We start from the raw sequence: 13,683 nt of genomic DNA, 5'->3' as shown, positions 1-13,683 counted from the left end.
ACATTGGTCAAGCAAAGGCGCAGAAGGCCAAAGCTAAGAAAGCATACTCATCTACAACAGTAACACAGAAGAGGACTAGAGTTGAATTGATCCCACAACAAGACCGAAATCTTAATACGTATTAATATGTTGACACCAATGCCTTTGATTGGCTAGAGGAATACATGACGAAATATAATTCTATAAATAGGTGTGTCACTTCAAAAAACCGTTTAGTCTGCTGGCGGAGACTTGTGCTCCGAGGAGCACATTTTCTAGTTTGATTTTCTTTTTATATTTTTATCCCACGATTTTGTAACCCATTTTTTCACGCAGTGCCAATTGCCTATGTAATCCTGGGTGCTACTCTCCCTCTGCCAGCCTAGGGAGAGCCCCGAACCGAGCTCAGTCGCCGCTCGCCACGGCGACTCGCTCGCCTCGAGGCGGTGCCTCTCGTGGCTCAAGTCTGCTGTTGAAGGTATTGTTTTAACTGTTTTTCTTTGCGGGTTTGAGAATTCCTGGGGTGTGGAAGTGCCTGGGAGATGACTGGAAGGGTACCCCGTCCAATCAAACATTTAAGGTTTGATCACATTTGACCCAAGAAGTCACAATATGCATTTTGGGGAGAGAGAGCGTATCGATATTAATCCACATATCCCCATACAGTATATGGAAGATCCATGATGTCATCAGTATGATGTCATAGTACCATAGTACCTCCAGCTACTATGATAATGGATACTGCACTAAGTACACTGGTAGATAACCTATGGTGGACATGGAGAGCACTACTCTTGGCAGGGTCCGCTCAAGTGCCTCGAATAAGGACGAACCTGCGGCGAAAAGGTCCAGGATCGTCGCGGTGGTAGATTATGGACTGAAAAGCACGGAGACGGGACAGGTCTCAAACACACCGGAGGCAGCCGAGGGGCACCAGGAGGCTGAGCTCAATTGCAGGCAGCAGGAGGTGGCAGAGAAGGAGGAGGTTGAGCCGGTGATGCTGGTGGCAGAACAGGCCCCGGTGGCGGCGGTGGCACTAGGCGAAGACAATGGACTGGGGCTGCTGCTGATCCCACCGCCCCACAGCAGAGCCGTGGAACCACATGAGAACAGCGCTCTTCATGGAAGAAAGGGAGCGGCTCCAGATGTTCTCGGGCACGGTGAGGAAAACATCAACGAGGAGGGTGACAGATCTTCACATGCGAGCTCAACTTCCTACGGTTTCATCCAACGGAACACCATGAGAGAGACTGACCCGAGGACCATCCTGAAAGACTTGCTTCCAGACACTGTACTTCCACCGGATCTAGATGACATGACATTGTGGCAGATCATAATTCATATCTCAGAACCTCCGAAAAGAAAGAAGCGCGAGGATATCAACACCCTGGAGGATGTGGTCAGACTGCTCCGCGAAAGTAAAAAGATCCTTGTTCTGACTGGTGCCGGGGTGTCCGTTTCCTGTGGAATACCTGACTTTCGTTCCAGGGATGGAATTTATGCAAGGCTTGCTGTAGATTTCCCTGATCTTGCAGACCCACATGCAATGTTTGATATCGAGTACTTCAGAAGAGACCCAAGACCCTTCTTCAAATTTGCGAAGGAGATTTACCCAGGTCAGTTCCAGCCATCACCCTGTCACAAGTTCATATCTATGCTGGATAAGCAAGGGAAGCTCTTACGCAATTACACACAGAACATTGATATGTTAGAACACGTGGCCGGTGTTCAGAGGATTATCCAGTGTCATGGGTCATTTGCAACCGCAGGATGTCTCATCTGTAAGCACAAAGTGGATTGTGAGACTGTAAGGGAAGACATCTTTAACCAGGTCGTTCCCCGCTGTCCACGATGTCCCCCAGATATCCCCTTGGCAATCATGAAGCCTGATATTGTCTTTTTTGGAGAGGATCTTCCAGAAACGTTCCACAGAGCCATGGAGCAGGATAAGGATGAGGTGGACCTTTTGATAGTAATCGGCTCATCGCTTCAAGTCCAACCGGTTGCTCTCATCCCAAACTCCATTCCTCATGATGTCCCTCAGATACTGATAAATCGGGAACCGCTGCCTCAGCTCAACTTCGACGTGGAGCTACTAGGAGACTGTGACATCATCATTAATGAGCTTTGTCACCGACTAGCCGGAGTTTTTGAGCAGCTGTGCTATAATGCCTTAATACTCAATGAAATAACAGAAAAGCCCTCTCGATTACCAGCTCACACAGAGCAGCATTCCCCATGCGACAACATGTCTTGTTCTGGCAAAAACGTGCAGGAGGAACATAGTTCATGCAATACAGACTCAGTCAAGCCATCAGACGAGGCAGAAGGTCAGAATTTCACAAAGACTGATGATGATGATGATGATGATGTACCACCCCCAAAGCCTTTTCCAAATTCTCAGCGCCCTAACAAAGAGAAAACTACGTCTTCAGAGCCAATGGAGGACGTGCCTAAAGAAGAAGCTGCAGAAGTAATAGAAAACCGAAACAACCTCGAAGTTGGCAGTCGATGCTCAATCAGTCAAATAAACAGAAGTCCAATCAGCACGCGACTTGAGACAAGTGAGTACCTGTTCCAAGCACCAAATCACTACATCTTCCATGGGGCCGAAGTATACTCCGAGTCTGAAGATGAGATGTCAAAGTAGTGTTGATTTTGACACGAAATTTTGATTTAGTTTTAGTCATATTTTAGTCATCATAAATGTTTTACTGTTAGTCTAGTTTTGGTCGACAAAATATCATAAGATTATAGTCGACTAAATCTACAGATGATTTAGTCGACTAAAATGTATTTTGGCGGTGCCTTGATGGCGTCGTAATGGCTGATTTTACGCTTGTTTGCATGCTGAAAATAGCCGATCTACAAGCTCACAACGCGTCGCGCTGAGCTTGTAGATCTGCTATTTTCAGAGCGCAACACCCGAGCACAACCAAGCATAAAATGACATGTCTTAGTTCTACTGGATCTCTTCTCCACTCCCTAACATTTTAGTCTAGTTTTTATTTGTTGACAAAGTTGTCAATATATTTAGTCTTAGTTTTAGTCATCATAGCTTAGTTTTTATTTAGTTTTCGGCAGTGAAAAAAGGTAGTCGACGAACATTTTTCATCATAGTTTTAGTCGACGAAATCAACACTGTGTCAAGCTCCTGTGGAAGTGAGAGTGAGGACTCATGCTGCAGCGCTGATGGCATGGAGGAAGAGGAGAGCGGAGAAATGAAGGGAACACGATATCACACAAGCTAACGTTGGCCAACGAGGGCACGACAATGCTTATTAAGTACTCTGATTGAGGTACAATGGGTACCCACAGGTTCGATGGGTACAACAGGTATCCGATAACCAGAGGGACATGCGTTCCCAACGTGCATTGTTCCAAACAGGCTTCAATCGGCCTAGTTTTGACAAAGGCTGATCAAAGCATTCAATGTACTCCACACAAGATATGTATTCATAACGAAAACAAAAAGTGGGGGATGATTAATCGATTGCGAGTTGTTCAGACTACGTACAATGGCTTATTGCCACTTTTGAAATGCACACATCCACATATACACTCACCGGCACTCTTCTGTGTCCCAAAGTGCAGCTCCAAATCCAGATATTTCACCATGTCGTTCAGTTTGTCATAGTCGGAATTTTCACCCAGCTGGAAGAAAAAAAACATGCAGTCATACAGTGCGTACCAAAAAATCCTGAAGGGGGCGTCAACAAGTGTCATTTGGTAGCGCGGACATCTTTGTGGGGTATAAACAGGTTGACTTAAAGGTAGGGTAAGTGATATATATATATATATATTTTTTTTTAAAGGTTAAAGTAGTATATTCTGATAGTAATCATTACTACAGAGCGTTTGTTCGGTCACAGGGTCTCTCCAGCTCTTTAGTAAACAGAATATAGTACATTTTCAGGTAGGTGACACATTTTAAGCCAATCAGGAGAGAGCACTGAAAATGCATTTTCTGTTTAATTAAGAGCTGGAGAGACATTGGACACTCCTTATATGGACGGGACACTCTATAGTAACGAGCACTATCAGAACATAGACCCATTTTGCAATTATTTGAATAATTGCAAATCACTTACCCTACCTTTAACATTGACCTCCACAAGTATTTCTGCAGCTACTATGCCACGCCCCCCGTGGTGACGACACGTTGGCAAGCACTATACACTGGGATGGTTGAGTGAAATTATCATTCAAAGTGATTCAAATTTATTTTCAACGTAAATTTCCCCTTTAAATCTGCTAAATTGCACATTGCTCACTTCTATTTAATTCCTCCTGACAGTCATACAGAATTCATAGAATCGTGGTTACATTTTGTTAAAGGAGAGATCCGGACATTTTAAGTGTTATCTTCGATGTGTCGCTTATCACTCACCATCCTTGAAAGGGACGTTGAGTTATCTGCTTATTTCTCTCCCTGGCAACACCGAGTTGCCAGGTTCTGGGAGAGAAACAAGCAACCAGCGTTAGCTCGTTCGGCATTAGCATTAGCCTCTCAGGAACTTTCAGTGCATGTTTGAGTATCATGAGACTCTACAATGAGTAGTAGTAGAGAAAAAAATAACTTTGCATCGGTTATAATAGACGAATTTCCCTTAGGCACGCGCTCCCATTATGCCAACGGAGGGGGTCGAAAAAATGACGACACGGGACTCTGAAATAACTCAACGTCCCTTTCAAGGATGGTGAGTGATAAGCGACACATCAAAGATAACACTTAAAATGTCCGGATCTCTCCTTTAAAGGGGCACCAAATCTTGTTTTAACGAAGTAACGGATATAATACATAGGTGTTTTTTTTCTTCCCCTGCAGCACCACAGAGGTAAATGTCAGTCCTCCTTGGACTACAATGGACTACAGCCCATGTTTCCTGCAGTTCCAGTCAGATCACAGATCGCAGATCACCTGTCAAATACCTAGTCAAGTGGTCAGGGAGGAGAGAGGGGTGTGGTTAAAGGTAAACTTTTTGTGGCTTTTGTTTGGTATTTCTTCAGTTGATAATGCATATGTTTTCACCTGTATTAGGTAAATAGTAACTTGTATTGTGTCTGCAGATATTAGTGCTGTTAGATGGTGTTTACATATCGTCTAAGTTATTGTGGGAGTGCCACGGTGCACTTCACTGTGGAGGTGCTGGTAGACAAGGTCATTGACACCTTCAGAGCAGTCTTAATAAGGTGATTGACATCAGCTGGAGGGGCCCGTGTGACTACAGGAACTACAGGAAACATGGGGGCTGTAGTCCATTGTAGTCCAGGACGAACTGACATTCACCTCTGTGATGTCAGAGGGGGAAAAAATAAAACAATTAAAAACTGAAAAGAAAAACACACTCCCACATCATGTTTATGTCCTCAACTTCCTTAAAACAGGATTTGGGTGCAACATCGGTGAAGTGCCCCTTTAGCTTGCTCGCTCCACATGCTCACCTGTCCCCAGATAGTGCCCTCAGAGTTCTCCACCTGCTCCCAGCGAAGCCTCTTCACGCTCATGTGGTTGGAGTCCATCCTAGGGAGGGAGGGCCTGGGCAGAGGTGGCGGGGAGCACGGCGGGGGCAGGGGAGGAGCCGGAGGGGGCTCCTTGTGCTCAGAGGGGTCAGATAGGGTATGCGGGAGGGACTGGGGCTGGCCCTGGCTGTGGGGCTGTTTGTGGTGTGACTGAGACTGGGGCTGGGCATGGGCATGGGGCTGGGGCTGGGACTGGTGCAGCTGGTGCGAGGGCTGAGAATGTGGCCGGGTGGTTTGGCTGGAGGTGTGAGCTTGGTGCTGCGGCTGCGGGTGCTGGGTCACGGGCTGGAACGTGGAGAGCGTGGGCTGGTGAGGCTGCAACGGCTGAAACGTGGACAACAGGGGCTGGGGCCGGTGGGGCTCCTGACTCTGAGGACGGTGGATGAGGTGGATCTGTTGCTTTGGGTCTTGTGGAAGGGGCTGTGGGGTCATATGGCGGATGTGTTGGATCTGAGGAGAGGTAGAGTGGGGGTGCTGGATGGAGTGAGGTCTCTGAGGAGAGGGCTTGGTAGGCTGGGGGTGGTGGAGGCCCGGGTGCGCCTGTTGGTCCTGGTGTCTCTCCTGGGCCTGATGATGGCCTTTCACACTCCTTCGGCTCTGATGCGCTGCGTGGGGGTCCCGGCTGAACTGAACTGGGACGGACGCTGCGTCTTGGTGGGCTTCATGCAGGAGCTCAGCGGAGGAGGAGTGGTGGACCTTGGCTTGATGCATTTGGTGAGCTTGATGGAGCATGTCTGTTGAGGAATGATGGGTTTTCCCCTGGTGCATCTGGTGAGCTTGATGGAGAAGCTCCATAGAAGAATGATGGGTCTGGTTTTTGTGCATTTGGTGAAGCATCTCAGTAGAGGCATGGTGGGCCTGTGCCTGTTGCATCTGATGGAGCATCTCATTAGACGCATGGTGGGCCTGCGCTTGTTGCATTTGGTTAAGCATCTCATTGGACGCATGGTGGGCCTGCACTTGTTGCATTTGGTTAAGCATCTCATTGGACGCGTGGTGGGCCTGCGCCTGTTGCATCTGATGGAGCATCTCGGCAGACGCGTGGTGGGCCTGTGCTTGTTGCATCTGCTGCTGGAGCATCTCGGCAGACGCGTGATGGGCCTGTGCTTGTTGCATCTGCTGCTGGAGCATCTCGGCAGACGCGTGATGGGCCTGTGCTTGTTGCATCTGCTGCTGGAGCATCTCGGCAGACGCGTGATGGGCCTGGGACTTGAGGCTGCGACGGCTTTGGTAGATGCCCTCGGGGTACTGCTGCCCCTGCTGGAGGGCATGGCCGGCCTGTGGGACCAGCGGCTGGTGAGCGGTCGGGGCTGAACGGGACTGACGCCGCTGGGGATGACTCACGAGCGCCTGCTGCTGCTGCGGCGGCGGCGGCTGCTGCTGCTGCTGCTGCTGCTGCTGCTGCTGCTGCTGCGGCTGCCGCATCTTGTACAGCGGGTGGTTGGCCTGGTGGTGGACCAGGGACTCCGGGGAGGGGAGCGGGGGCAGGGACTGGTGGAGCTGGTGCAGGGAGTGGGTCGGCTGCGGGGACGACTGTGCCGGCAGGGACTGGTGGCCCTGGTACATCTGCTGCATCTTCTGCTGTTCCTGGTAGGCCTGGCGCTCCTCCTCGAAGGCCTTCTGCTCCTGGTAGAGCTTCTGCTCTTCGTAGGCTTGGCGTTCCTGGTAGGCCTTCTGTTCTTGATACAGTATCTGCTGCTCCTGGTACACCTTCAGCTCCTCGTAGATGCGCTGCTCCTCGTACTGCCTCTCCTTGTAGGCCTGCTGCTCCTGGTACAGCTGCTGCTCCTCGTAGGCCTGTCTCTCCTTGTACGCCTGTTGCTCCTCGTAGGCCTGTCTCTCTTTGTACGCCTGTTGCTCCTCGTAGGCCTGTCTCTCTTTATACGTTTGTTGCTCCTCGTAGGCCTGTCTCTCCTTGTAGGCTTGTTGCTCTTCGTAGGCCTGTTGTCTCTCCTGGAAGGCCTTCAGCTCCTGTATGGTGGCACGGGCCTGCAGCTCCTCTCTGTTGGCATGAGCCTTATGCAGGAAGAGTTACTGTTATTTGTAAAAGTAGCAATACCACTAAATTACAGTGGTGGAAAAAGTACTCAAATGTTTTACTTAAGTTAAAAGTATCAATACTGCAATGTAGAAATACTCTGTTACAAGTAAAAGTCCGGAATTAAGAATTTACTTGAATAAAAGTACCAAAAGTAAACTAAATGTTTGAAAAAAGCAAATCTATAAGCTCACAACGCGCCGCGATGCAACGCGTTGTGAGCTTGTAGATCGGCCATTTTCAAATAGCCTAGGTATAAAATAGGGCTGAAGTGGTTAATGTATGTTTTATAACGTAATAATTTATATCTGCAAAGTAACAAGTAACTAAAGTTTTCAAATAATTGTAGTGGAGTACAATGTTTGCCTCTGAGATGTAGTGGAGTAGAAGTTAAAGTATAGCCAATTGGAAATACTCCAGTAAAGTAGAAGTACCTCAAAATTGTACTTAGGTACAGTACTTGAGTAAATGTACTTAGTTACTTTACACCACTGCTAAATTAACTGTACAATCCGTTTGTACCGCCGTTTGACATGCATCATGATGCATGGCTTAACTTTGACACAAGCATATAGCCTACTACTGGCAGGATCAACCAGGTAGGCCAACTGTTACGTATATGTATTTAAGATCTTTTGTAAAGAAAAGTGCCATCAAAATATACTTAGAGTACCAAAGTAAAAGTAGGCCTACTACAATGTTTCTAAATGTGTCAAACATTTTCAAAAACAGACGATCTACAAGCTCACTTGTGAGCTTATAGATCAGCTATTTTCAAATACAGTAGCTGTAAAATACTGCCACTGCCATGCATTGTTTGATGCATGCTTTGTATGAACAATCTAAATACGCAAAGTATCAAATAACTAAAGCTATCACATAAATGTAGAGGATTAAAATGTACAATCTTTGAGTAGAGATAAGTAGAGAGTAGAGAAAAATTAAGATACTCATTTCAAAATTGCACATTAAGTACAATACTTGAGTAAAGTACTTCACCCAAAAAAAATCTTATATTCTATCAATTACACTTTTTTAGTTTTTGTCACATTACTAAGCCAATAATTTGACTCCTACCGGAGACTCTGCCGGTCATCAAATTATTGGCTTAAGAATGCGACAAAAACTGAAAAATCTCTTTAAGGACATAATTAAATAAAAAATACGTTTTCACACTTTTAGAGCGTGCATAATGAGGACATATCTATCATTAGATGCCACAAATCCATGTTTGAGTATTTGTAAATCAAAAGTCCCTAAAAGTAAAATTCGTATTACTTCCTGTGAAAGCAAACGTACTGCGTCAGATCAGTGCAGTCCAGAGATCCCATAGCCCGAAGGGGACGGGGACCGTCGGCTGACACTGTGATTGGTTAAACCAAAACACACCCCTGTTTATGAGCTAAACTTAGCAAAACGGTTGGCATAAAGCTATTTCATGAACGTCTTTAACCCATTAAGACCGGGAACGCATCTGTGTAATTTTTTGATTTCTTTGGCTATTCAAAAATAGCAGATATACAAGCACCGAGTGCCGTGCTATGAGCTTGTAGATCTGCTATTTTCTTTTTTCTTTTTTAAGTTGTGCAAATCTTTCAGTGTATATTTTTTAAGGCAAACATTTCTAACTCAAATCTTTGTTTCTGGAGGTCCCTGGAACAAAATATTTTACAAATGTTCGCTTTAAAAAATATATATTCAAAAATGTTCAAGATTTTAGCGCGGCACTATGAAACTTGTATATCTGCAATTTTTTTATAGCCAAAATAAATCAAAAAATAACACACAGACAGATGCGTCGAGGGGTCTTAATGGGTAAAAGTTATACTTTCCACCAAAACTGACCTTGTGCAGCGAGTGGCGCTTGGGCGGCGGGTTGCTGCGGGGAGGAGGCGGCGGGGGCGGGCCCGACTTGCGGCGGACGGGCACGTACATCCTCATGGGGGAGTGGTCGTCGGGGGTGTAGCTCCGCGGCGGAGGAGGAGGCGGCTGCTGCTGCTGCGGCTGCTGCTGGTGCTGCGGCTGCTGCTGCTGCTGCTGGTGCTGCGGCTGGTGCTGCGGCTGCTGCTGCTGGTGCTGCGGCTGCTGCTGCTGGTGCTGCGGCTGCTGCGGCGAGGCAGCAGGGGGCGGCGGCGGGTCGTTGAACTGGACGGGCGGGGGCGGGGGAGGCGTGACGGGGTGCGGCGGGATGTGGTCGGAGGAGGAGGAGTAGGTGAGCGAGGAGGCGTTCTCCTCGCCGCTGCAGCTGCTGTGCACGTCGCTCGGGCTGCTGAGCTCCGGCGCCACGAAGCCGCCGTCCACCTCCGTGACGTCGTCCTGGACCACGCCCATCTCGTCGTCGTCGTCGTCCAGGATGTCGTCGTCGTCGGGGAAAGTCATCTGGACAACATCCTGGCATTATACCCAGTGGTGATTTTAACAGCAAATTTTAGTTTTTTGTTTTAGTCATAGTCTTTTGAATCAAATTCCATTTAGTTTTAGTCATATCTTAGTCAACTGAAATGTTAAATTTTTTGTCTAGTTTTAGTCGACTAAATATCATAAGATTATAGTCTATAGTATATATAGTATAGACTAAATCTACAGTTCATTTAGTCGACTAAAATGTATGTTGGCGGTGCCTTGATGGCGTCGTAATGGCTGATTTTACAGTTGGTTGCATGCGGAAAATAGTCGATCTACAAGCGCTTGTAGATTCGCTTCTGGGGATTCTCCAAATCCTAACATTTTTTTTTTTTAATGTGTTTGGCCGTGGATAAATATTTTGTTCCAGGGACCCCCAGAAGTTGAACAGAGATAAAAATGATCGCTTTAAAAAGATATATATATTCAAAGATTTGCACACATTTTCACTATTTTTCAAAAATAGCAGATTTACAAGTTCATAGCGCGGCACTCGGTTTTGTTACCTTAATTCGGTTAATTCGGTACAAAAAATGTCAGCGATGTCGGAGGTTTTTTCAATGAATGACAGGCAGCGCGATGTACGTGCTGTCCAGTGTGTGTGTGTCTCGTTGCTGTCACTGTGTGCCTGGAGCCCGTCAGCAGTGTTGCCAAGTCTCGTGAGAGAAATAAGGAAACATATCTCCAAAAACAAACCAGCAAAACAAGCCAAATCTTGTCCAGAAGTTGCGGTAAATAAGGGGACATGGCAACACTTAGATTCTGGCGTCTGCTCAGCAGCTCATTGGCTCATTTACTCATGACACGACCAATGAGAGTTTAGCGCTTTCATTGTTGCTAAGATACGTCCCCCACCTACTGATACACAAATACAGTACACGCTACCCAAACTCTCAAAACCCCGGACATTTGAAGGATTTTATAAACCCCCCCCCCCCCCCCCGGACAGGCCGGACAGCCCCCCAAAAGAGGACGTGTCCGGGTAAAAGAGGACGTATGGTCACCCTACACACCCCTACCTCCTCGTAGTCGTTCTCGGGGGTCAGGAAGTCGTCCACGATGTCCACCCTCTGGCCCAGCTGCTCGCTCAGAGCGTCCAGGAAGCGCTCCGTGTCCTCGGACCGCGGCGGCCTGGAGAAGGTGTAGCGCCGCTTGCCGCTGCGGTGCTGGGGGGGGCTGGCCGGGTAGTCCGGGGGCTCCGGGGGCGAGGGAGGCGGGCTGTCCAGGCTGATGTAAGGGTTGGACTCGCCGCTGGTCTGGCTGGTCAGCCCCTGGGAGTAGAAGTGACCCGTCGGGGGGCTGGGGAGGGGCTCCGTCCAGGACGCAAGGGGCGGAGGAGCCTTGCGGCTACCCGCTGGAAAGGAAGGGATATCATAATATAAAAGCTGTTAACCATCCACTATTTTGAGTGGTTAACAGCATTGGCCACGCCTCCAGGTCTGAAGTTATTTGGTCATAAGACCTGGTACTTAAAGGGATAGTTCACCCAAAAAATGAGCCAATCATTTGATGACCGGCGGAAAGATGCTAATGTCTCCGGTAGGAGACTCGAAGTTGACTCTCTGTGTCTCCTACCGGAGACACCGCCGGTCATCAAGTTATTGGCGTAGGAATGCGACAAAAACTAAAAAAATCTCCATGAATTCAAGTCTCCATGGGGTGTGTAATCGATAGGGGAAAAAAGTCATTTTGGGGGTGAACTATCCCTTTAAGATGCACAAAATAGGGCCCAGAGAATCACTGCTTTAGATCATGGAAACTAAATTAAGCTGACTTCCCTTCATGAAATAGAATTATACTATAATGAGAAATAGTAGTAAAAAGAAATGTGTTGAACGTACCTCTCCACTGAATTTCCATGGTCTGTTGTTCTGCTGCATGAGGGACGATGAATGCATAATATCAGTGAAACGTTTTCCTCCACATCAACTCGATTCCGTCCATATAATCGTTTAGTAAGAATTGAACTCCATATTGACGGCAGGGTTCATCGCCATGCTGGCTTGTGGTGGACATTTTTGTAAAACATTTTTTTTTGTGCCATGGACATACAAAATGAGCGGACAATAATATTACCAGAAACACATAAAGAGCTAGCCCTGAATGACCATAACAGGTCTGTAACTCTGAGAGTGTACAAATGGAACCGAGTTAAGGGGTTCCTCGCAAATAAAACATTTGAGAACCACTGGTACTAGTTGGACTTCTAATGTGCCATGGTGTCATAGTACATCAGTGTCATACATATTGTGAAGATAACCTGGAGACTTGACATTCAGTAATTGGGTCTTTATGATAAAAATAAGAAAGGATAAAGATAATTTCCTTTAACAGGTCCGTTCATGAAAGTCCTTGCGGTCTTGTTTCCAATGAGGGCCTGTGAGCAATTAGGGGTTAAGAGTCTTGCTCAGGGACAAATTTCATTTCATCGACACATTTGCTGGCCTGGCCTGGAATCGTACCTGGGGCAACCAGGGCCTCCGGCTCCCTAGGCGGGCTCACTAACCACTCAGCTATGGCCGCCCCCATATATGAACAGTATAATGGTCTTGTCCATGGCAAATTTTAGATTATCTTTTTTACACGGCAAGTCTTTGCCTCGGACACATTTGTCCGTGTACGGACATATTGATGACCCCTGATTGCTGATTGTCGGTTACCTGTGATGGCGTGAGTGGGGGAAGCCATAGGCGAGCAGGCCATATCCATGTCCAGGTCAAAGCTGTCCTGGGGGGGAGGAGGACGACTCTTCAGAGACTTGGACCTCTTGCCCGAGTACATGTTCTCCAGCTCGGCGTAGACCGCCGACAGCTGCACGACATGAACACACAGCGGAAGGAAGAGTTTTCAACAAAAACCTTCTCTGGTAGAGTTCCGTGGGGTTTAAAACTTTTTGTGCCCACGGCACATGTGCAAATCTTTGAATATATATATAATATAAGTTTTTAAGCGAACATTTTTTAACTCCGATTTGTGCTTCTGCTGGGGTTTTTTTTTTTTCCTTTTCAGGATTTATCAAAAATAGCAGATCTACAAGCTCATAGCGGCGTCACTTCGTCACACGCTATGAGCTTGTAGATCTGCTATTTTTGAATAGCCAAAGTATAAAGTATGGTTGAAGTGGTTAAAATGATTGTGACGCCATATTAACTAGTTTTGCTGGGGACCCCCTGGTGCCCCCCCCCCCCCCACTTTGAGAACCAATGCCCTAGGGTAAACAAGCCCCTGGGGAATTTTTGTGTTATCCTTTTAGCATAACTTTTGACTATACTGCTGTACATGTACTGTTAAGACATTGAGTGCCATAAACGAGAATTCTTGTTTGCACTTTTTTTTTATTTTGTATTATTTTTCACAAAGGGCGCTCTAACACAACTTTGGAATCATCCTATAGGTCCATGTAAAATGCAATGGACAGATGTGACAAGGGCCCAAAAAACGTCTCTTCCGTGCTCTCCAATGACAGGATCTGGGGAAAAAAAGCTCCATATCTCCATATCTTTTTACAGTGGTGAAAACGATCGCGTTAGATATATAATTGTTCCAGTCATTAGACGGGACCCTCGACCATCGTGCAGACACCCTTTGTTTCACATCCGTGTCCTCGTGGAGGCTTCTACAGCTCTAAACAGATCAGCGTAAACGGTAGGAACGCTGGCACTGGATGTACCCTGTTTTAAATAATTAATGATAATTAATAATTCCTTTGAGGGTGTTTATAGAGACGTCACCAGTCTAAA

At 46.9% G+C, this 13,683-nt stretch overlaps 2 protein-coding genes across 2 annotated transcripts in view; one reads left to right on the top strand and one right to left on the bottom strand.

The window, feature by feature from the left end:
* The window catches only part of grid2ipa (glutamate receptor, ionotropic, delta 2 (Grid2) interacting protein, a), a gene marked incomplete at both ends in the record, with an annotated part of 88,296 nt that overhangs the window by 29,112 nt on the left and 45,501 nt on the right, over positions 1 to 13,683 (bottom strand). Inside the window, 7 exons of the mRNA XM_080448106.1 lie at positions 3,546 to 3,633; positions 5,425 to 6,812; positions 6,900 to 7,504; positions 9,369 to 9,532; positions 9,566 to 9,931; positions 10,963 to 11,297; positions 12,604 to 12,754. Of these exons, the coding sequence (XP_080304232.1) occupies positions 3,546 to 3,633; positions 5,425 to 6,812; positions 6,900 to 7,504; positions 9,369 to 9,532; positions 9,566 to 9,931; positions 10,963 to 11,297; positions 12,604 to 12,754 (3,097 nt within the window). The remainder of the gene's footprint in view (positions 1 to 3,545; positions 3,634 to 5,424; positions 6,813 to 6,899; positions 7,505 to 9,368; positions 9,533 to 9,565; positions 9,932 to 10,962; positions 11,298 to 12,603; positions 12,755 to 13,683) is intronic.
* On the top strand, positions 749 to 2,629 carry LOC308098572 (NAD-dependent protein deacetylase sirtuin-1-like; the record flags this gene model as incomplete). The annotated part of the gene is made up of 1 exon (XM_080446983.1): positions 749 to 2,629. The coding sequence occupies one exon, from the start codon at positions 749 to 751 to the stop codon at positions 2,627 to 2,629; it is 1,881 nt and encodes a 626-aa protein (XP_080303109.1).

This window comes from Gymnoscopelus braueri (genome assembly GCF_963280865.1).
Source record: "Gymnoscopelus braueri genome assembly, chromosome: 13".
Lineage (NCBI taxonomy): Eukaryota > Metazoa > Chordata > Actinopteri > Myctophiformes > Myctophidae > Gymnoscopelus > Gymnoscopelus braueri.
This window is presented reverse-complemented; position numbering and strand designations above follow the sequence as displayed.